This window comes from Ochotona princeps, chromosome 20 (genome assembly GCF_030435755.1).
Source record: "Ochotona princeps isolate mOchPri1 chromosome 20, mOchPri1.hap1, whole genome shotgun sequence".
Lineage (NCBI taxonomy): Eukaryota > Metazoa > Chordata > Mammalia > Lagomorpha > Ochotonidae > Ochotona > Ochotona princeps.
In genome coordinates this window covers 10,931,482-10,952,497 of record NC_080851.1, presented here as the reverse complement: position 1 = coordinate 10,952,497, position 21,016 = coordinate 10,931,482, and the positions used below count along the sequence as shown (strand labels likewise).

At 40.3% G+C, this 21,016-nt stretch overlaps 1 protein-coding gene across 5 annotated transcripts in view; it reads left to right on the top strand.

The window, feature by feature from the left end:
* SGCE (sarcoglycan epsilon) overlaps positions 1 to 16,585 on the top strand; it is a 65,423-nt gene extending 48,838 nt beyond the window's left edge. For 3 of the 5 annotated variants that reach the window (XM_036493669.2, XM_036493673.2, XM_004582309.4), the window contains 5 exons: positions 1,483 to 1,694; positions 2,630 to 2,656; positions 3,369 to 3,557; positions 13,081 to 13,124; positions 16,294 to 16,585. In XM_036493669.2, coding sequence (XP_036349562.2) covers positions 1,483 to 1,694; positions 2,630 to 2,656; positions 3,369 to 3,557; positions 13,081 to 13,124; positions 16,294 to 16,310 — 489 coding nt within the window. In that variant the 3' untranslated portion in view covers positions 16,311 to 16,585. The remainder of the gene's footprint in view (positions 1 to 1,482; positions 1,695 to 2,629; positions 2,657 to 3,368; positions 3,558 to 13,080; positions 13,125 to 16,293) is intronic. The other 2 variants (XM_036493674.2, XM_036493672.2) reach the window with 1 other exon arrangement.
* Positions 16,586 to 21,016: the final 4,431 nt, after the last annotated feature.

The window sequence follows — 21,016 nt, the reverse complement described above, 5'->3', positions numbered from 1 at the left end:
AGTTGACATTTGAACAGTTATTGATGGACTGAGACACAACCGTCACTTTTTATCATGGAGAAGCCAGCTAGCTGCAGGAATCTTTCCATGGATGCAGTACTGGAGAGTATAATTTTCAGGGTGCAACTCATGGCTCTTAGCCCTGGACTCCTGTCCCTGGCATCTTACAAAAGCAGTCTTCTAGAATCAAGTACAATTACTTTCTTGTTGCAGTGTAGGTTACATTCTAGATATTGGCTAGATTTCAAAGCGTGGCATTTCAGCCATGGTACTAATCATACAAGGGTTGCAAAAAACTGAGCAACTGCAGTCGTAACTTAAATAAAGTCCTGTCTCCCTGTCAGCAGATGGCAGACCCTGCCACACCAGCTTACTTATGGTTGTCCTGTACAGTGATCTAATTTCTGAAAGATTCGAATGATTTATGTTTTTGAAGACTGTGGTTTATATAGTAACGCTTTATAAATGGAAGGGTTGTGGTCTCCATATTTATTTTACATGGGTGTATTTATATACCAGTCTTACTACAAAAGATCTCAGGAGGCTTCAATAAAAGAGGGGCATAATAAACATAAATAAAATATGAAAAAAGGAAATCAGTACCTAAACTTTGGAAAAAATAGTATTAAGCCTAAAGTCATGATTGACAACATTCCTCTTACTGTTTAGGATTAAGTAGAGGAAATTCATCATTTATTTAGTTTTCGCCCTCAAAAAGGAGAATAAAATCCTTACTGGCTTGTATCATTAACAAAGTTATTCAAATGGAGTCTTTGGGAAAGACACCAAGTAATGTCATAAATATTTATGTCTAATATTTTTAATAGCACATAGAATAACAAATTTCACATGACTACATTTTCAGTGTCCTTTGATAAAACCAGTAGCATAATTTAATGCGGCTCAGTGAAAGCACATTAATGGGGAAATGAACTAATACAGAGGATGTACTGTGTGTTTTCTGATCCTAGGATAGAATTTAGGAAAAATGATGGCATTGAATGGGTTTTGGATTCCTTAGGCTGTCCTTCTGTCAGCTGGACAGCAGAAGGATCAAGGGCAAGGTGTGTGCAAACTGTCCCCTGTGTTTTTCTTTTTCTCTTTGCTGATCCAGAAAGCCACAGCTGCAAACCTGATTATCAGCTCATCTTAGATTTGTTTGACTTCTGCACCAGTGGTCTGGGTTAGAGCAGAAGTGTGCACAGGGGTGTGAAGGACTCTGCTTTGGAGGAAAAAACCTGGGAAGGGCAGCTAGACCCTCCTGGCCACGGTGTGCGGAGGAGGCGTTGGAAGGAGAGCCCCTTCCCAGGGTTGACGCCTCTTCCTGACTCTGGTAAAGCATTACGGATCCAAGGGGAGAAGACACTTGGAAAGGATGACTGAGATCAGTGATCAGGGAGGGTTTTACTGTGTTTAGATTTTTAAAATCTCAGAATGTTTGCAACTGCTAATTTGACTTGTAACTGTCTTCTTTTGTATCAGGTTGATAAAACAAAGCAAGTGTCCACCTTTCAGGAAGTGATTCGTGGAGAGGGGATTTTACCTGATGGTGGGGAATACCAACCCCCTTCGGAATCTCTGAAAAGCAGGGACTATTATACGGATTTCCTGATTACCCTGGCTGTGCCCTCGGCAGTAGCGCTGGTCCTTTTTGTAATACTTGCTTATATCATGTGCTGCCGACGGGAAGGAGTGTGAGTACATTAAACCGCTAATAAAAAATTAGAGTGCCTGCTAAGCTCACAACATAGCGGATTCCATTCAAAGCAAAGTTTTGTTTAGTTCATAATGCACTTTACAAATGAATTGAAGTTGTATTCAGTCAAATTGCAGTGTTTCATCCTGTTAAAATGAGTTAAAACAGCTTTGAGTCTAGAAACACAAATTAGGAAATATAATTACTTTATTTTAAAATTATTAAGGCTGGATCTCAATTCTTGTTGGCAAAACAGTCCCAAGAAAAATTGGCACTAGGTGTTTTGGTTCTACAAGCCATCTTCCGTGAGCAGAAACTGGAATGTGTTGGTATAGTAATTACACTTTAAATTAAGTAAATTGTCTTAGTCTGTTCAGAAATGATGGCCAGAATTCTTGAAATTGTTTTGTTGGCAGACAGGGTGACAAGATATAAAATTTTAAAATACACTGAGAGATAACTTAGGAGTAAGTTAATGTAAGACAGTATTATTTGAGAAATAAAACTTCACGGTTAGTTAGTACTCAGAGTATGTGTGTCTATAAGGTCATCTGAGATTATCTGAAAGTCAGAGTAACAAAAATTAAAACCCACTAATAAAGCAGCTAGTCACAGATTCTTCCATTTTTTACATGTAGCTTGATTTCATTCTGTCATGGGATTTATTTCAGTCCAGAGCTTGATTCTCAGTCTTCATCCTTTTTTCTTTTTTCGTTTTTCATTTTTCTGTGTGTTTCTCATCAGTATTTCATCGCTCTGTGTGTACTCATCCACGCAGTGTCATCAGCCTGGTGCCAAATGCAGCCTGGTTGCATTTAATAGTAACAGTCAGTGTCAGCATTTCCACATCATGCAAGATCCCATGAGCGTAGAGTCTTAATGTTCCAAATATCAATGCTATTATTTAATTCATAAATTTTGTTTTGTTTCTAGGGAAAAGAGAAACATGCAAACACCAGAGTAAGTGTCTTCTTTCCTGTTTTTTTCTTTGTCATTTTTTTCACTTTTCAGTTGCCCATCATGCTATGTACATGTGAGTCATGCTTTTCTTCCATTCATCATCTTTCATTGTTTATTTCATAGATGTGAAAGCTGCTTCTAAATAGAAATATGTAGGAGAGAAACCAGTAATAAAAAGGGCTTTAAAACAAAGGTGTTTTAGGTAAAGATTCACTCTAAAATATTTTAGATTCAGAATATTAATTTCCCAAACTGTGTGTCTGTAAACCAGAGAACAGATAAAAAGACTTTTCATACATGTTCTGCTGAACCTGCCATAAACCCTACCAGAAAATGAAAATTCTGGGAGTATTTGTAAATGCCCCGTGAGAAGCAACAACGGAAAAGCCGTAGTAGTTCTGGCTTAACTACAGAAAAAAAAAAAAAAAAAAACTAGAAAACTAATTCCTTAGAGCCATCCTAGTAACTCAGAGATTCACACCTCAGTTTACTGTGAGACTTCTGTATCTTAAAAGTCAGTTTGTAAAACTGTTATGCGATGTTAAAAGAATGTAAGATTTCTCCCTATGTTGAGATCATTTCTCGAATGCCCATAGTACAAAAGTGCCTTGTTCTTTTAAAAGAAAAAAAAATTGCATGGCTTTTTGAATTATGACCCAAAGGGTTAATCCATGATTCTGAATATATCTTACGTTATTTCTCTTTGACCTAGCATTCAACTGGTCCACCACAGTGCTATTCAGAAATCTACTAAGGAACTTCGAGACATGTCCAAGAATAGAGAAATCGCGTGGCCCCTGTCCACGCTGCCCGTGTTCCACCCTGTCACAGGGGAGATCCTGCCTCCTCTGCACACAGACAACTATGACGGCACTAACATGCCCTTGATGGAGACACAGCAGTGAGTATGCTGAGCAGCGACACACGCGTGCGCACTGCACATACAGCAGCTTGTAGTTGTCATTTGTTTTTGTTCAAAACGAGAAGGAAAAATTCCGAAAGAACATGAATAGTATAGGTCCCAACTCTCTTGACACAAACACCTTCAGGGAGTGCTTGTTTTCTATCCCTACTAATCTAAACCAAACGAATTCACCTTAAAATGGAAGAAATTGGCATGGATAATAAAGTAAGATGTGTTTGCTCTATGATGAGCTGTGAAAAGGTTAGCACATGACAAATTGGTTATTTTTCTAAAAATTTTTTGTAACTAGCTAATTAATTGGTTAAAAAATTTCTACAGACCTGTGTCATCTCTTGCCTCTGGATAAGGAATTTCTAGAGAGAGAATGTGAGTGTGTGTGTGTGTGTGTATGTGAAATTTGCATGTATACAAAATCACTTGCCATTTGCATTTTATCAGTACAGAATGCCTCTAGTGCTAGTGGGGCTGGGGTCAGAAATACTGCAGGGAACTTGGTATGGAGTGACTAATGGAAAGGGGTGGAAGAAATGGCTCTGTTGTTCCTAAGGATGTGTGGAGGCACTTCAAGGCTAGATCTTGATACAAGGGAATGCTAGGGAAAGCTGTTGCTTCCTTTTAAGGACGTGGCTCCCTCTTTGAATTCAGCCGTCCCCAGGCCCTGGAAGGCACCAGCTTTGCTTTTGAGATCTCTGCGTTCACTTCAATTTTGTAGGTGGATTTTAGCATGTGTAAAATCAGCCAAACAGAAACAAAATACTTTTCTCTCAAACCCTTTAAGGTATGATTTTTTTTAAAGTAAACTTGTATTGTTTAAAAGTACATTTAATTTTACCCATTCTGGTTACACACATTTTCCCCATAGTTGTGTTTGTTTTGTGACCAAGTAGAATGTGTGTGATTATTTGAAGATTTAAAAGCAATGAATGTGGAAACAGTCAGAGTAGATACATTTGTCCAAAATACTTTGGCAGTCCAGAAGCGTTGTGGATGTTTTCTTCCAGTTGTCTGATGTCAGTTACGTGGAGATGTATAGGCTAAGACAGGTTCGTGTGCATGTGAATGTGCATGTTTAATTAGTTGAGGTCTTTTTCGCAGGGGCCAGAACTGCTGATGGTTACATGTTGGAGAGTGGTGCTTTGGTCCACTTAGTGGCTATGCTGCTCTTTGGGATTTTTGTGTCCTATGTCCGAGTTACCCCGAGTGCAGCTCCCAACCCTGGCTCCTGTTAACCATGCCTGCCTTGCAGAGTGGACCCTGGTAGGCAGTGCTGATGACTCAACTAACTGGGTTCCCGTCCCATGTGGGAAGCATGGATACAACACCTGGCTTGCCCCTGACCATGGTGGACACAGAAAGTGAACCAACCAGTGGCTGGGAGTTTCTGCCTCTCCCTTTCTCTGACTCCTCCATGCCTTTAAAATAAACCAATAAAAACCTACCAATTTTTTGTTTAGTTTTAGAAACGTGGATATATCAGTGCTATACTGAAGTTCCACCAAATTTACTTTCCTGAAAGTGAAGAATGGCTTTGTATGCTTGCTGCAGGTCAGTGGTTTGTGCAGTCTGGGTCATTACAGCCACACTCTGATGAGAAACAACAGTGCCTGCTAAGGAATGTTAAGATGTGACAGCTTACATCTGATTCATTGCCCTTGCCTTTGCTAGGTAAAAATTATAGAGAGACTACCAAATCATTTGTAAAATGAAAAGCTTTTAAACTTATTCACCCGAATGTTTCTTACGTATCTTAAAGTATCCATGAAATGTTGAAAGAAATTTCTTCAAAAACACAATGGCCAAGAATACTTGGAAAACAGGTTTTATTTGCTTTTTAAGTCAGGAGAGTTCTCAGGCAGTTCAGCGTTTTGATGTACTTTGTGAATCTGTGGGAAAAGTTAACTCTTCAAAGAACAGTTTGGGAAATTCTTCTAGTGACAAGATAGCAATGTCACAAAAGGTTAGTATCCCGAAGTATTTTCTGTAATGAGTAGTAGAACTTGAGTATGTTTTTAAATGAGTTTATCATGGTAAAATTTGAAAGAAAAAAGTTACTATCATTTGTTGTTTTTTTTTCTAACGGAGAGTATCTCTGTTGAATTATTCTGATTCTGAGCAGTTGGGGCTTCGCAGTATTGTTTCAAACATAAAAGCAAAATAAAATGTCCCACTTAGTCTGCAATCAAGTCGCCCTTCCCGGTCCTTGCGTAACCCCATCATGACTGTCATTATGTTGATCAGCGCTCTCCATGGGCAAATGTAATAGGTTATTACATTGAACTTGCAACAGTTTCAACATGTATGTATTTTTAAGCCCAGAAAACCTTCATGTTATTCAGATTTCTACTAATGGGAAAGCTGCATTAACTGACACTTCTATATAAATAGGGACGTAGGTAATTGATGATGTTCAGTGAGTACAGGAGCTGCTGCGGGATCATCAAGTGCTTCTGACTCATCAGGGGAAAATTAAATTACATTCGGTGTCGTTTCAGTGTTGAGTGTATATTATCTTTCTTTTATCCTAGGAAATGGATAATATGCACACGGTCTCTATGGTAACTCCCTATAAGCTAGAATATGTCATTAACCTCATTTTGCAGCCATGCTGGATGAGAGGGAATTTATTGTGTCAGGTTCATCATAGCTGTCCTTACACAAATTCAACTTTTACTCTACCTGGAAAAAAAAAGTCATGTTGCTAAAGTTTCACCAGTGAGAAGACACACATAAATATTTTGGTCATTTGAATGCAGCTGAATTCTCAAGATTAAAATAAGTATGTTTGATGGGGCCTCACTGTACTTGATAACCAGGCATATGTTTGGATAATGCTGCCTTGCACTTATTAATTAACCTCTATCTAAAAAGACATGCTTTTCACCCTCACATATTTGTGCTAAGTGTACCACTTTTATCATCATTAACAGTTGGGCTAGCCACCGAGTTTCATGTTGATTCCTCAGATTTAGCATCAGAAATATCCAAGAGTAAATATAGGGCTGAAGACTTAGGGGTTTGTTTGTCTGTTTGTTTGTTTACTCAAGGACATGCCAAGTCTTCTGCAAGGATGAGTAGAAACGTCTTTCGTCTCTGTAACAACTCCATCCTTCTCAGAGGGATTGGCTGTGCAGTGTTGGGCTGCTGGTTACCCATTACACAGTAATGTTTTCTTCTTTGCTATAATGCTTCACAGGACTCCAGATGGGCACCAAAAACTATCTCATTTTTAAAAAATGTTTTTGAAAATATTTCATTTTAGATATCGATAAAAACAAAGCTAACTTAGGTCAGAACTGAGATTAGGCTGTTTACCTACCGATACGTGGTTGAGGCAGATAGCATGCTTGCTAACCCCACAGGGCTCTCCTTCAGGTTACCAGCAATCAGTAGTTAGGGACAAGAGAAACCAGAGAGACTGAGCTCCAGAGGCCTGGGACTGCTGCAACAGTCTCACAAAAGAGGGGATTCCATTCTCTACAGTCGTCCATTTGATTTTTTTCAAATTCAGGCGCAATGTAAAAACAGCTGACTGAATTATCACCTTGCTTAGAATGTAAGGTCAGTTTAGTTTGATCTTTGCTAACCTGTTTATTCTTTAATAAACTTTTTAATTTTAATTCTGAAGCTCTTTTAGAGGCTGGCAGGCTGCATAGATAATACAGGGAACAGGACACCCCTCCACGAGCTCCCCCACTAACATCCTCCTCAGGAGGAAGGCTCCAGCATGGCTTCTTGACTATTTGCTTCCCTTTAGACTCTTTACATTACACTCTTTGTCCAGATAATGGCCCCCGTCCATTCTAGGGCTCTGCTGAGCACACAGTCATCACGGCGCATCTGTGGGCCTCCTGCAGTCTGTGCCCAGTGGCCTTGGCAGCGCCGAGAGGCATAACCAGGCTTTTGCTGATAGCATCCACGCCCTTTGTGCAGCCAGGCTTTCTGCTTCTGCACTTAGCCAGCTTTGTAGCCACCAAGTGTCTCCATTAGCAGCTGGAGAGATTGTCTGCTCAACAGGCAGTCCCTTTACTTACCAGGCAATTCACTTTTGGAAATCATAGTATAGAGTAATTCTCAAATTGGCTTTGCCCACAAAAATCACTGTTGTGATTGGGGAGTTATGTCTGTGCACAAAGTCTTTCCATTAGAAATTAATGGCAGGAATCTATAACCGATTTAACTGATGTGCTTCAGAAGAGAAACCTTTGAAATAATCTAAAGAGGAAGAAGAGTCAAAGAATTTTAGGTCCTGGAAGGAACATTGCTAGGGAATGTAACCTGACTGGTCCCAAGCACAGCACCCAAGGGAGTCCCTGGGGCTTGCATAGCCCAGACCAGGCCCGGAGTCCAGGGGAGTCCAGGATTTGAAGCGCCAGAGCAAAAACAAGTTTCACAATTCCTGATTGGACTGATTAAAGGATTTGTGTTTTAGGATTGAGAGGTCCAGAACCCCTGGGAAAGGGTTGTTACACTGCTACCCTGAAAGTTTTGCCCGAATTCCCCCGCAGGGTGGAGGGGAAGGGGTGCTATGAGAAGGGCCTGAATCCGTGCCCATCCAGAAAGTCGGGGATACTCGGGGTTTATACTTATCAGTCATGAGACTTCTTCTTCTTCTTCTTTTTTTTTGTGGTACCTCCTTAAACTTCCTGGGTAAAAATGGAGTAGAGAAGGGAGAAATCAAGGCTGTGATTAGAAAATAATAGCTGAACGGGACAGAAAAATGCTCACTCTTGAAAAGCTGAAAGCTGCTGAGAACTTGCAGTCATTTTGCAATTTGACACTTTGGAAAAGGGGCATTAACCGAAAGCTTCCAAATGTTCCATGAAAGATAACTTTATTAAATTCATAATGAATTACATTGCTTTTAGAGAAGGAATCTGCCTGGTGTTTCTTCTTTTCTTGCAACAGCGTCAATACCAGTTGAGTTTTCCTGAGTAGAAGGCATCTTCAAGAAAGGCCCCTTCTGTTAGGATAATAAGAGAAAGTGCCCCAAACATTTTTCAAGAGGGTTTTAATTGGCTGTAAAAATTTTTCTTATTCACCATACTAAACATAATACCTAATCCAGGATAATTGGGTGTTCTTCAAAACAGAAGGGAGATTGTACTTAACTTGTGTCAAATGAACAAGTATAAAAGTAAAATTAAGTCTTCTAATTAAAGACAGTAACTAATTATTTTTGCTTTTATTTACATATCTTTCTGTTTGCCATCCCTTTGGTAATATATGAGAACCACCCTTCTAGACAAACTCCATCAATAAGTGATTCTGTTTGAATTGAAGAGAATGTTTCAGAGGAACAGGATGAGGATTCTTGACAAAAAGTTCCAAGCAGCCAAGGAAATTTCAGAGCCATTGACTTAAAGAAACACAACCACCACAACAGAAAACCTGTAATGCAGTGAGTATGCACTGCAAGGGAGAGATGCAACATTATTTGGCCTGTTTTGGTTCTGTAGATTGAAAAAACATCTGTTGAAGCTTGCTGTGGGATTTTACAAGCAGAAGGAATTATTAGAAAGAAACGAGTACCTCCTTTGTCCCTTAGATTTCCTCTAGAATACCACATTGATTTCAGTTAAAATGACTGTTTGGAACTGAATTATGGTGATGCTTCCAATTTTTTTGGGAACTTCTGTCTCCTTCCTTGGTCCAAATAACAGCCTGATCTCTTGGTAAAAATAGAGATCCGACACTGAGCATTTTTATAAGAAAAAAATGTCAAACATTCAAAGTTTGGCAAATATAAATTTTGCTTAATAGCTGTGAAATTCTGAAATATACATTACTATTTCTTATTGTTAAATGACAGTATACCTATTTAAGACAGAAATGTTTTACGTTTCACTTCATTCTTTTTCAACTCTGGTACACATTGTGTGGCTTTCTACAAATTACTTTGCTGTTGAGACTTTAAGTAGCAAAATAATCTGTTGATAATGACTAACCTGACTCATAGAATTACTCTACAGGATATTTAAGAATGTCAAATTACCTTTCTATAGTTGTACAAAGAACAAGTAACTGGGTACTCCCCCAATCACTTGTTTATTACCTCACAATCTATTACCTTTGCTTTCTTAAAGAATGATGTTTGTTCAGTGACTAATTTGTTGTTTTCTATTTAAGTGCCTGTAATTAATGGTAAAAAAAAAAAGGAAATAATTAATGCTAATATTCTGAGAATTACAGTTTTCTTAAATTTCTAAATAATGTAGTTTAAACATAATAACCTTTCAGTTGGTCCGTTAATAACTAATTATTCTAAATTGTTGTATTACTTTATAAAAGTATTTTCTTTGAAGGATTACAGGGCCTCTATTTGAAGTCAACCCCCATCTGCCATGTAATTGCCTTGAGCAGCCTGCCTTTATGCAGGATGGAAATACTCCTCCTTTCCTCCTCCATTCTCTGCGTCTCACCCGTAGTACAGTTGGTTGTAGGCATTTTTCCATTTTGCCTGAAGCAGAGCTCGTAGGACGTATCTCCCTTCAGCTCAGATGGAACACACAACTCCAAACAAAGGCACCCTGGGTGCTTTAGCAGCCCACCACTCACAAACTCAGCATGCAGTCCCAAGTTTGAACAGCCACAAGCAGAGCTCTGCATGCACACCCTGGGGACTCAAGGTGGGGGTGGTTAAAATCTCAATCTGTTTTGGATTGGGCACCTTTTTTGCACACTTAAGCACTTCTGAGATGACTCTGCTGGGGTTTCATGGGAATTGCAAGGAGGATATGTGCATTACACAGACTTATCCACCAGGATAAGCTCTGTAGGCACACACAGGCTTTTTTTTTCATACAACTTCACATTTGTCACTAGCTTGTGTGTGTGGCTTTCTCACTCGACAGTTTCTTTTCACCCTGCCAACCCTGTAGTGACTGAGAAAGTTTCAGCAGTCTGACAGAAAATGAAACCTTGAAGGCTAGAAAGGAAGGGGTGAGATACAGCTTGACGTTGATGAAATAAGGCACACAGGCAAGGTTGGAGACCAGTAGAGGGCCCCACTGCTTCATCCAAATACTGATTTTCCAACTTGGGGTATCCTTGAGCTAGGAGGGATTTTGAACAATGGTTGTTTTCATTTACCAGCCGCTGCCTGTGTCTGAACTCTCACAGTTCTGTGTTTTCCTTGCTCTCTTGGTTTTTGGTGGTTTGTTGAAGCATGTTAATTTAACATCCTAATACCAGGTAGAGGTAGACATCAAATGGAGAGATGCTTTCATGTGGCACGTGCATGTTGATGGAGTTGCTACTATAGTAGTTTAGAATAAACAATAGACCCAAATCAGTTGTAATCAGTAGTGAAGATAATATACATCACTCCACCGTGTCTGAGACATCTGTATAATTAAATACTGATTTTTTTTCTTTTAGTTATTTTTGTTTCTCTTTATTGTTTTTTCTTTTTCTGTTTATGTGTGATTAATTTCATTTCAACTTTGGTAATAAAGTTGTTTGCTTTTCCATGTTTGTATCTAGAACTTATTTCATTTGTGGCTCACAAATTGAGTCTCTTATATACAAAAACAAAACCAATATGAATGCATTATGTGAAATACTCAAAGAACCAAACCAAAAGAAGTACTCCCTTAGGTTATGTGAGCAATGAGTATGACTGATAATTGGTATTGAAAAAGAGTATAGTCTTTGAGATAAATTATAAGATAGCCTTCTCAAGCTGAATTGAAATTGATTTTATTTCCTTAGTAATATGTTTCAAATGGAAACAAAAAAGTTTAAAACTCGTGCAGAGACGTTAGCTATATGTTAAGAATTTAAACAGTATTCAACTAACACACACTCTTTCCCACTTCAGAGGCTTGTGTTTGAGACATAATATTGGTCTTGCTGAAATGATCAGATCAGTAGTTTTCAATTTCTGTTTCTTGGGTATTTCTTAGTCATGTCTGGGAGGCAGCATGTAGGGCAAGGGGCACAAAGCTGGCAGGATTCCTCGCTCCCTTGAGTCAATCCAGGCAACCTCGCAGCCATCTCTTTTGTGTATCAGAATTCTGTTTAGGATTTCAATTAAAAGAAATTTTATTGCCAAAGATACAAAGAGAAAAAAAAAACTTTGGAAACGCCTTGCTTGTGTCAAACCTTACCCACAGCAACAGGCTGGTTCTTTAGTTTCTTCAAAAAAAGGGGGGGAGCTAAATTAGATACTTATTTAGTAGCAGAATTTGAAACTGCATTTATCTCCTTGCTAATGGAGACCTGTGGGTTGTGCATGTCTTTATGTTTGCTTTTTGTATGCATTCCTTCCAGGCCGTTGGGTGCTTACTAGTGGGTATATTGAACACAATAGGAAGAGTCTCGCTCGTGAGGAGCTTCAGAGCAGTTGGATATGATGTGTGGAGAACCGAGTGACAGCAGGAGTGAGAGCGTGCAGGATGGCACCTCAGCCAGGGACTTGCTGTGAGAGTGAGGAGGCGTACGAGATTCTCGAGCTGTATTACTTTTTAAGTTAAAAACAATGTTAACATTTTTGATAACATTGCTTATGAAAATTTTTAAATTACAAGAGCAGTGTGTCTCCTCTGTAGCAGGTTTTGAGCTGAGTTTGCAAAACCAAGTGAAGCTGGTTAGCGAAGGACATGTGGTGGTTGTTTTCAGGCAGATAAGGCTGCCCTATGGAAGGACGGATACAGAGCCTTTTTCGACCATGCTAAGAACCCTGGAACTTAACTGGAAGACAGGCATTAGGAAGCCTTGAAACACTTGTATCGGAGTGACATTATCAGACTTGTATTCTAAGAGATCATTCTGCCAACAGTGTGCAAATTGGAATGGAAAGGAACAAGAATGTGGATGGGAAAGTAAGGCCAGTTGCAGGGATCCAAGTAAGAAACTATTTTTGCTTCGAGCAAGTTAGCAGCGGGAGAGGGGACCAAGAGGACAGATCAAAAGCAGCTGAGGAGAAATGTCAGAACTTCTTGAGTGATTCAGGGAGAGGGAGGGCAAAGGGTGATGACTGCATTTTGACTTACACCATGCTCAGGTGGGTGGCCGGTGCCAGATGCTGGCAGGAGGTTAAACAGGCAGAATGCAGGATAGTGACTGGCATGAATCTGAAAGAGTACAGGTGAGGGCACAGGCTCAGGCTGGGGTCACAGTGTTCACACGCTTGCTCTGGGGCCTCAGCTTGCTGAGTGTCTTTGCTCAAGAATGGCATCAGTAGTCATAGCTGCCTGTTAGGGTGTTACAGGTAGTTTAGGGGTATAGCATGTGGGGACCGTTGCATCTATAGCTAAGATGTGAGGTACTGTAGAATAGAGCGTATGGTAAGAATTCCATGAATGTTACAGAATATTACATATCCCACATTGTATTATGTGTTCTACATAATAACCTCAGTTTCCTCATCTGTAAACTCGTGATGGGGAGGGAGTTGTGCTGGATTACGTCACTGCACAGCCTCTGTTCTACTGTCTGCTTTCTGTTCACCTTCATGTTCAAAATCCACAATTTTGCTCACAATGTCCATCGTTTCTAGGAACTTGCCACACCCGACTCAGATTCCCCAACAGCAGACCACAGGTGAGTACGACACATTAGCTAGTTGATGTTTACGGATTAAGGTAACAGATTAAAAAGATGAATAAAGCCACAGTGAAAGAAGCTAGAATTTCAGCACATGCAAACAAGACAGTCTTGTCATGCCTTGGTCAGACCTGGGAGCCTCCTGATAACACGTGGCGGCATAGACTGACAGCAGGATGATATATGCACGGTAAACCATCATCCCGCAAAAGCCTGCATGGAGGTCCTGCCTAATTAAGCAGTGCTCAATGCAGTACCCTCCCTGCCGGCAGCGTCCTATTCTTCCCCTTGGTCTGAAAGAGTCTTCACTGAGATGCACCAGGATTTGTCCCAGTGGGCAGCTCAAAATTGACACTGACAAAAGGACTGGTCACTGAGGCTATGGGGTGAGACATGAGAAAGAGCCGGCCTGGCTCTACAGCTGCCTCCAAAGTTACCACAGCGGGCCCAGGCAGGACAAGATGGCGGATGGCTCTCCCAGGAAGCCTCTGTTTCCCCAAGACTTGCTTTCTTCAAGTTTTTTTCTTTCAAGTGGCCCTAAAAATTTTCCACAGCCAATTATTTCATTCATTCCGGTGCTGAGTAGATAACTTATTCATGATTGTCTTCTAATTAGTAGTTGATTCCTAATTCTCATTGCCAGGCAACCAGTAATGCCTTTGTAACTCTTTTGGGTAAGTAAGAGAAGTCTTAAAAATGTAAGTTGGGTGTGGAATCCTGAGATTGAATAGTGCCATTGTGGTAGGGAAGCTGTTAAGGACCTCTCTGAAAAACTTGAGGCACATGGAGAAATGTATTGGATGTTTTCATTCAAAAATTATCTTCTTTATTACTGCTTTCGGGAATTTAAGGAGATTTTCGTTTGACAACTTTTCAAAGATTTGAGGCAAGTATTCAATGTTTTCTGTCAGATCTTAGTTATAACATTTGTCAGAGTGGTTTTTTTCTGCATAATTTTGTTTCCTTGTTTTAATTAAATGGTAACATGTTTCAACAAGATTGTTCAGCCTATCAATGTGGCGGGGGTACTTTGCAACCATCCAGGAGATTAATGAAGAAACAAACTTTCTTATAAGTATTTGTCACCCCAAAAGAAAAAAAAGCAAATGAACTCCCCTGATCACGAATTTCATGGCTACTTTTTTTTTTTACAAGAAGACAAAAATGTAGCAGGGTGAGTCTACAGAGGAAGGATAGGACTTCTTTTGCACTGCACTCATCCACCTCCACTTCCTCTTACGCTTCTGCCTTTGGATCCGTCATTGTTTCAGAGAACTGAGTAAAAGGAACATAATTTGTAGAAAAATACTAGCTATTTGAATATTAAAAAAAACCCCGAGATTCGATTTAGTTACCCCGAGGAGAAGTAAAAACTAAGTAGACTAAGTAGGGATGATGTTATTTATTAGATCGTCACATAGGTTTGTAGCAATTAGGCTTGTGAAAGTGCTGTGTTGCAGTAGAAGGGAGAATTTTGAAGTATATGGACAACTTACGCCTGAGCAAATATGCTAAGAACCAAAGGTGCTCCCAAAAGTATTTTAGGTTGTTCAGTCTAGTTTTCTGAACTATTTTTTCTCAACAGATTTTGGAGAGCAAGTATGTTGCTTGAGTATAGAATGGTCTTTTTCAGTTAACATGATAGCTTACTACTTGTGTTCTCATGGTTTTCTGCAATTTGGATCAGGCTGTTGACTGGAGTGCACCGTCTCGTCTGGGTTGTTCTGTTGTTCATTGTCTTGTCGGGGCGTCTCCAGACTAAGTGCTAAGGAGACCCATGGGCCACTGTTCTGGCTCTTAGATGCTTCTGAAGTGTTGCTGCCTTCCTGCCTTTCACACACGTCACACTATGTGGAGACTTGCCTGCCAGAGAGCGGAGCCCGGGGCAGTTACAGTCTTTATTCTGTTCCCATTCTATACATTAAATGGATAAAAAAAAAGCTTGTTTCTCCATTTCTAAAATTACTCTGTCTGCAGATCTGTGGGTTTGTTGCTGCCCGTTGTCCTTATGGCGGCACTGCAGCCTTTTTTCCCCCATCCTGGGGGCTGTGGTTCTGCAGTGAAGCAGCCACGCTTGTGCATGGTGATCATGACAAACAACTGGCTTTTTCCAAGTACCTCAAGCACGCTGCTAGAGTCCCTGTGTTCTCTGGGACGATAGCTGAGGCACATATGGCAAATGATTGTTTGTAGCTGCCTGTATGGAATTTCTCAGAGGAGAGTGTATTTTTTAAGTTGTCATTATTAAGTTGCTTGTTTTCATTTTAAATTCTCACCAAATGTTTAAGAAATGAACCAGCTGCTCATGTCATGAGCCTGGGCTCGAGCACTAGCTGGGCTAATAGCACAGTCAAAAGCTGACATTAGCACTGCCTTTTGGACATGGTCCGGGTCATTAGGTTTGACGGCCATTCAGGTTTTCACAGGGTCACTGCCCTTCTAATCCACATGGTATTTTTTAAAAAAAAATCTCTTTTTTTAATTAATTATTTTGCGTTATGTGACAGTTTCATAGGCTCTGGGAATCCCCCCACCCTTCTCCACGCACCTCCCCCCTGGTGGATTCCTCCACCTTGATGCAGTATTACAGTTCAAATTCAATCAAGATTCCTTCCTTGCAAACGTATACCAAGCTTAGAGTCCAGCTACTTATTGTCCAGATGGGTTGAACAGTTTCTTGGGGAGACCATTTCTGGTCCGAAGTTAGAGCTGGTAGAATATCATCCCAGTCAATTAAGAGTCCCAATATAACATCAACAGCAATTTGCAACATTATGGGATTGACATGGTTTTGAGTAACCAGTACCACATGGTATTTTTTAAAAGCCACGATTAACAGGTACAAACATCCTGCAGTCAACCTCATTCTTTTTGTTTATTGTGGGGAGCATTTTCAGACTGTACCTTTTGAGAAGTAGAAAGCATGGCTTTCATCCCGGAGAGAGAGGACTCCTTTAGAACTTACCCTTGTGTGTGTGTGTGTGTGTGTGTGTGTGTGTGTGTATTCTGTTTAAAACCAAATGCTGAAAAGTAAGGCATTGTAAATAGTATAAATTACACTAAGAAGGAGAAAATGTCTCCTTACAGTAATTTGTGTTACTCAAAATCCAACCACATTGACATTGATGTCCTAACTCATGTCTGTTTGCCTCCTTTTGCTCTGCAGGTAAATGGTATCCCTGAAGAAAGAAAGCTGACTGAAGCAATGAACTTATAATCAGATAAAATAGCAGTTATCTTGTGTGTCTGTTCCCTTCCTATAATGCATGAGCTTTTCTGGGCTGTGGTATGCATGCTGACAGTTTTAAGTGTGTACCAAATAGTAATAATACAACATAGCTTTGATTTTACTAATGTTTTCTTTTGTACTTAAAGCATTTTTGAGAATTTGTAAAATATCATCGACTTTATATTTGTTACAATCAAAGTGATCTTTAAAATAAATATTATTAATGAATTCTAATGTCTTGTGACTTCCACTTCAGAAAAGTATTTGATTGCCTCCTGTTCAGTGAAGATGTTTTGTTTGCTAGGAGAAAGTTCAGGCATTCATCCTTAGTCATCCTTATTCTTCTTATTCAACAAGATTTTTTTAAGTGCTTCCAATTAATATTTAGAAAGTATGCATCCATGTCCCAAAAGAGCAACCCGCTTAACCAGTGCTTGAACTCTTAAGGCCTGGGAAACCTTGTATTTTATCTGCCACCTTCTGGTTTGTAGGGAGACCCAGTTACACGGACAGGACCCAAGGGCAGCCAGTTCACCCTGAGCAGCTCAGGATGCATGCTTGCCTGGAGTGATGTCCTGGGTCTTAGGAGTAAGCCGAGAACTGGTACACAGGTGATGTGAATTAGCCCCACCACCCCTCATCCTCTGATAACTCCTACATTCAGCCCTCAGCAGGCTGCTCACAGGGAGATGCCATTGGCTGTTGGTCTGCTGCATGGACACCAGCCATCTAGGTGGCCATCTGCCCAGCTGGCAGGACAGCTCCTGGTGCAGATGGGACAGGCTGTAATGCTTTCTCTTACTCTGCTCAAGGCAGATCTCTGGGTTGGCTGTCGGCGGCTAAAGAAATGCCATCTAAATCTGCTAGTGATCTTTCACTGGCACCATTATCATTGGTATCCCTTACTTTCTCCTGGCAGTTAACAGGATGTAGGTTCTTTCTTTTCTTTGAAAAAGCAGAGACAAACAAAGATCTTCAATCTGTGTGTTCACTCCCAAAACAACAGCCAAGGTTGGTCAGGCTGAAGCCAAGAGCCCAGAACTTTATCTGAGCTTTCCACCTGAATGGCAGAAACCCAGGAACCTGCTGCATGCCAGACTGTAGATCAGTAAGAAGCTGGAAAAGAAATAGAGGCAGAATCTGAACCCAGGGACTCCAACATGGGATTTGTGTTTCCCCAGATGGTATCTTTAATGCTATGCCAACCACTGTCCCCTGTTTAATTTCATAAAGATGTATCTTTCCAGGCAGGTATTGTGGTATAACAGGTGCAGCTGCGACATGTCGCTTTGACATCCATCTAGTATGGCTCATAGTCCAGCTGCTGCACTTCCGATTCACATCACTACCAATGGCCTAGGAAAAGGAGAGGCAAATGATTGTCCAAGTGTGTTAGCCCCTCCTTTCGGCTTGGAAGACCCAGATGAAATTCCTAGTTCCTGGCTTCCACATGGCCCAACATTGGCCACTGTGGCCAATCAGGGAGTGAACCAATGGTTAGAAGATACCTCTCTCCATCTCTTCCTGTAATTCTAAATTTCAAAACAAATAACTATTTTTTTAAAAAATATTTATTTTAGTCATATGAAAGGCAGAATTGTGTATGTGTGGGAGCGGGCATCTCCCATCTGCTGGGTCACTCCCCAAGTGACTGCAGTAACCAGGACTGGGCCAGAATCTTCTTCCATATCTCCAGTGTGAGTGCAGGGGCCATCACCCACTGCAGAACTGGAGCGGCTAGGACTTGAACTGGTGCCCATAATGGATGCTGGCACTGCACGTGGTTGTTTAATCTGTGCCACTGTGCCAGCCCCATTTTTTTTTTACTTTAAATTTAACAAATGTATCTGATTTTTTCCAAGACAGGTGGGGAATTGCCACATGGGTTCTCTCTGGGAATGATCTGTTGGGACTGCAGTTATGCTGTGTCTAGATTGTTTCATAGGAGGAAAGGACAGTCGGCGAGGCTCTGAGAACTAGACGGTGGCCCAGAGCCAGAGAGGGGATAAGCTCTCTGCCAGGTGAAACCCAACTGTTCCTACTAGAAAGCAGCATATGCTACCAAATCAAGACCTGCAGCTCAGGTCAGACTTGTTAGGAATCTCTTTCAGAAAGGCTAACGTGGTTATTGGGAAATGCAATTACAGCACGCATGTGTTCTTGCACTGACCATATTGAAGAGCTGAGTGGAAATAGAAAACATTGGCTAGCATCTCACAAGTTTTTGTTTCTCTGCAGTTCCCCCTTAACAGTCTAATCTTGCCACTATTGTGGTGATGAGTAAGAATACAAATAATTGTCCTTTGGTTTCTGTGACCCTATTAAGTACTTACTTTATGGGCCCAAGAAACAGGATTCTACCATATGCCAAGGCTTTCTCTACCCTCATAATGGGCAAATAAACATGACGGATTTGAGGTCCCAATTGGTGAATTTAAAATTCCTTTTAAATAGACTTCAGTATATCCTTTCCCCTCAAAACACTGACTTTATTTTAGGAAATTCAAGTGAACTCAACTTCCAAATATCCCTAACTAAAGTTTGAGGGTTTTAAGAAAGATGTGAGAGGGCATTTAGATGGATAAGTGACAGGCAGGCTGTTTCGTTAAGTATTTCAACAAAAGAGAAATATGAGAACTAGTGGCTTTTAATTGTCAAACTGCAAGTCGAGAACGTTGGAGGAGAAATGTTGTACTGGGGTAGACAGCACAGACACACTGCTGTGGGGGAATGCAAATGCCTAATTAACTGGAGGAGAGGTGTTGAGTTGCTCATTTTAAAGTTTTAAAAAATGCATCTGTCTATGGTAATTTACACACTTACTGCTGGTCAACGACTGAAACCATTCATTGTAATATTACTCATGATAACAATTACATGGAACTAGACACCATCAAATAAAGAATAGTAGATTGATGATGTAGTGCCCATACAAGATTTTATGTCCTCTTTCCTTGTAAAAAAAATGTATAAAAAGCTAGTAGAGTGGCTACATGTAGTTAAGGAATAGTGGCCAGTGGAACTGGGAGAAGCAAGAATTATGGAGGAAAAGTAAATTGTTCATTAACTTCTTTTAGTATGTTTGGCTTCGTGAATCATCTTTCTAGAGTTCCTATTTTTAAATAGACATGTAGGAAAGAAGTCATGAAGGTCTTTGCCCTTGAAAGAAGCGGCTTGAGGACAGGGACTGGTGCCAACACAACTCCCAGTCCTGTTATCTCATAGCTGCCCTGGTATTTCAGGGATGGCCAGAACACTGTGTGAGAGATTTTCCAATCCTCTGGTCTCTTCTTTCTAGCCTCCTCTTACAACTCCGGCAGGTGGCCAAAGTACACATGCTTCCTTCGGGAAATGATGCACTTGTTGCCGTTTTAATTTTTGTTCATCTGTTGTGTTCTTTGTGCATGGCTCTGCTCAGAGAATATTAGAACTCTGAGCAAAGAATTAAAACCACTGTGAAGCTAGGAGCAGAGTTGGAGAGCTCACATCAGTAGCAAAGAAAAAAACTAGACCATAGCAGTATGTTAGAAAAAAGTAAATCACAATAAAGAGTAATCAAATATATATACACATAAAATAGAACAGCAGGAGGAAGTTTCGGAAGTAGACAGTAGGATGCTGTGCAAGTATGAAATGGCTGTGGCAGTTATGTGAGGTACGGCTGCTCCGCTTGATTGAGTGCGCAAATGCAGCATTAACTGCCGCAGGCTCCAGGGTTAGCCGCGATCATCTTTGCCTAATGACTGACAGGCCTTACCAGAAGTGTCCCAGTCACGCCGCAGTGAGCTGGAGCAGGAAAGAAAACCCAGCCAAGATTCTCCTTCAGGAAAAAAACTTTGAACTTGTTCTTAATCACAGACAGGGCATTGAGAACCCAAATGTGTGCTCCTTATGGCACATTCAATCATTTCATTTGGTAAATGTTTAAGGAGTAACCAAACCCCACTGTAACACATTAAAAAAAAGAGAAAAATATTCAATAAGACTTCTATAGAATGAGCAGCTTTGAGCAGCGTTACTTCCTGATACACCCTCCAAGTTCAACCACTTACGTAATGGAGTCAAAGGAATGGGATGAAATGATGAACTATATGGAATCCAACTGTAAAGCAGTCATGGTTGGAGAAAACTGTGTTTTTCTTAAAAAACAAGTTTAGGAGTTTTTTTATTTAATGATATTAAAAGTAGGTCTATTTAAAATTAGTTTTTCAATTTCCCTCTCAATTTTGTGAATTGTATTTCTTTTGACGAAGAAAAATATCTATTTTGTAGTTATGCATTTTGCTTCTAATGGTTTATATGCTTAAGCTAGTCCTTCAATATCAGAAATTAGATAAAAATTAAATTATATTTTATATCCTTATTAAAAATTGTATTCTCACTGTGTTATGAATTTTCATATGTATAAGGCTCTACTCATTTTTCTACTAGTTCTTTGATGAGCACATAATTTAATTGTAAAGTTCTGGGTTATTATTAACTACAAATACTCTTCTCATTATTCTTGGTTGCCATGGAAATACAGATCCCTTGAAGAACTCCACTACATGGAAGGTAGTGGATAGACAGTCTCTACTCTGGACACCAGGTACAGTCTGGAATTGCATGTGGAGTGCTGGCTATGCTGGGAATGCTGAGCCCAGGAGTACCTGGGAGTGGC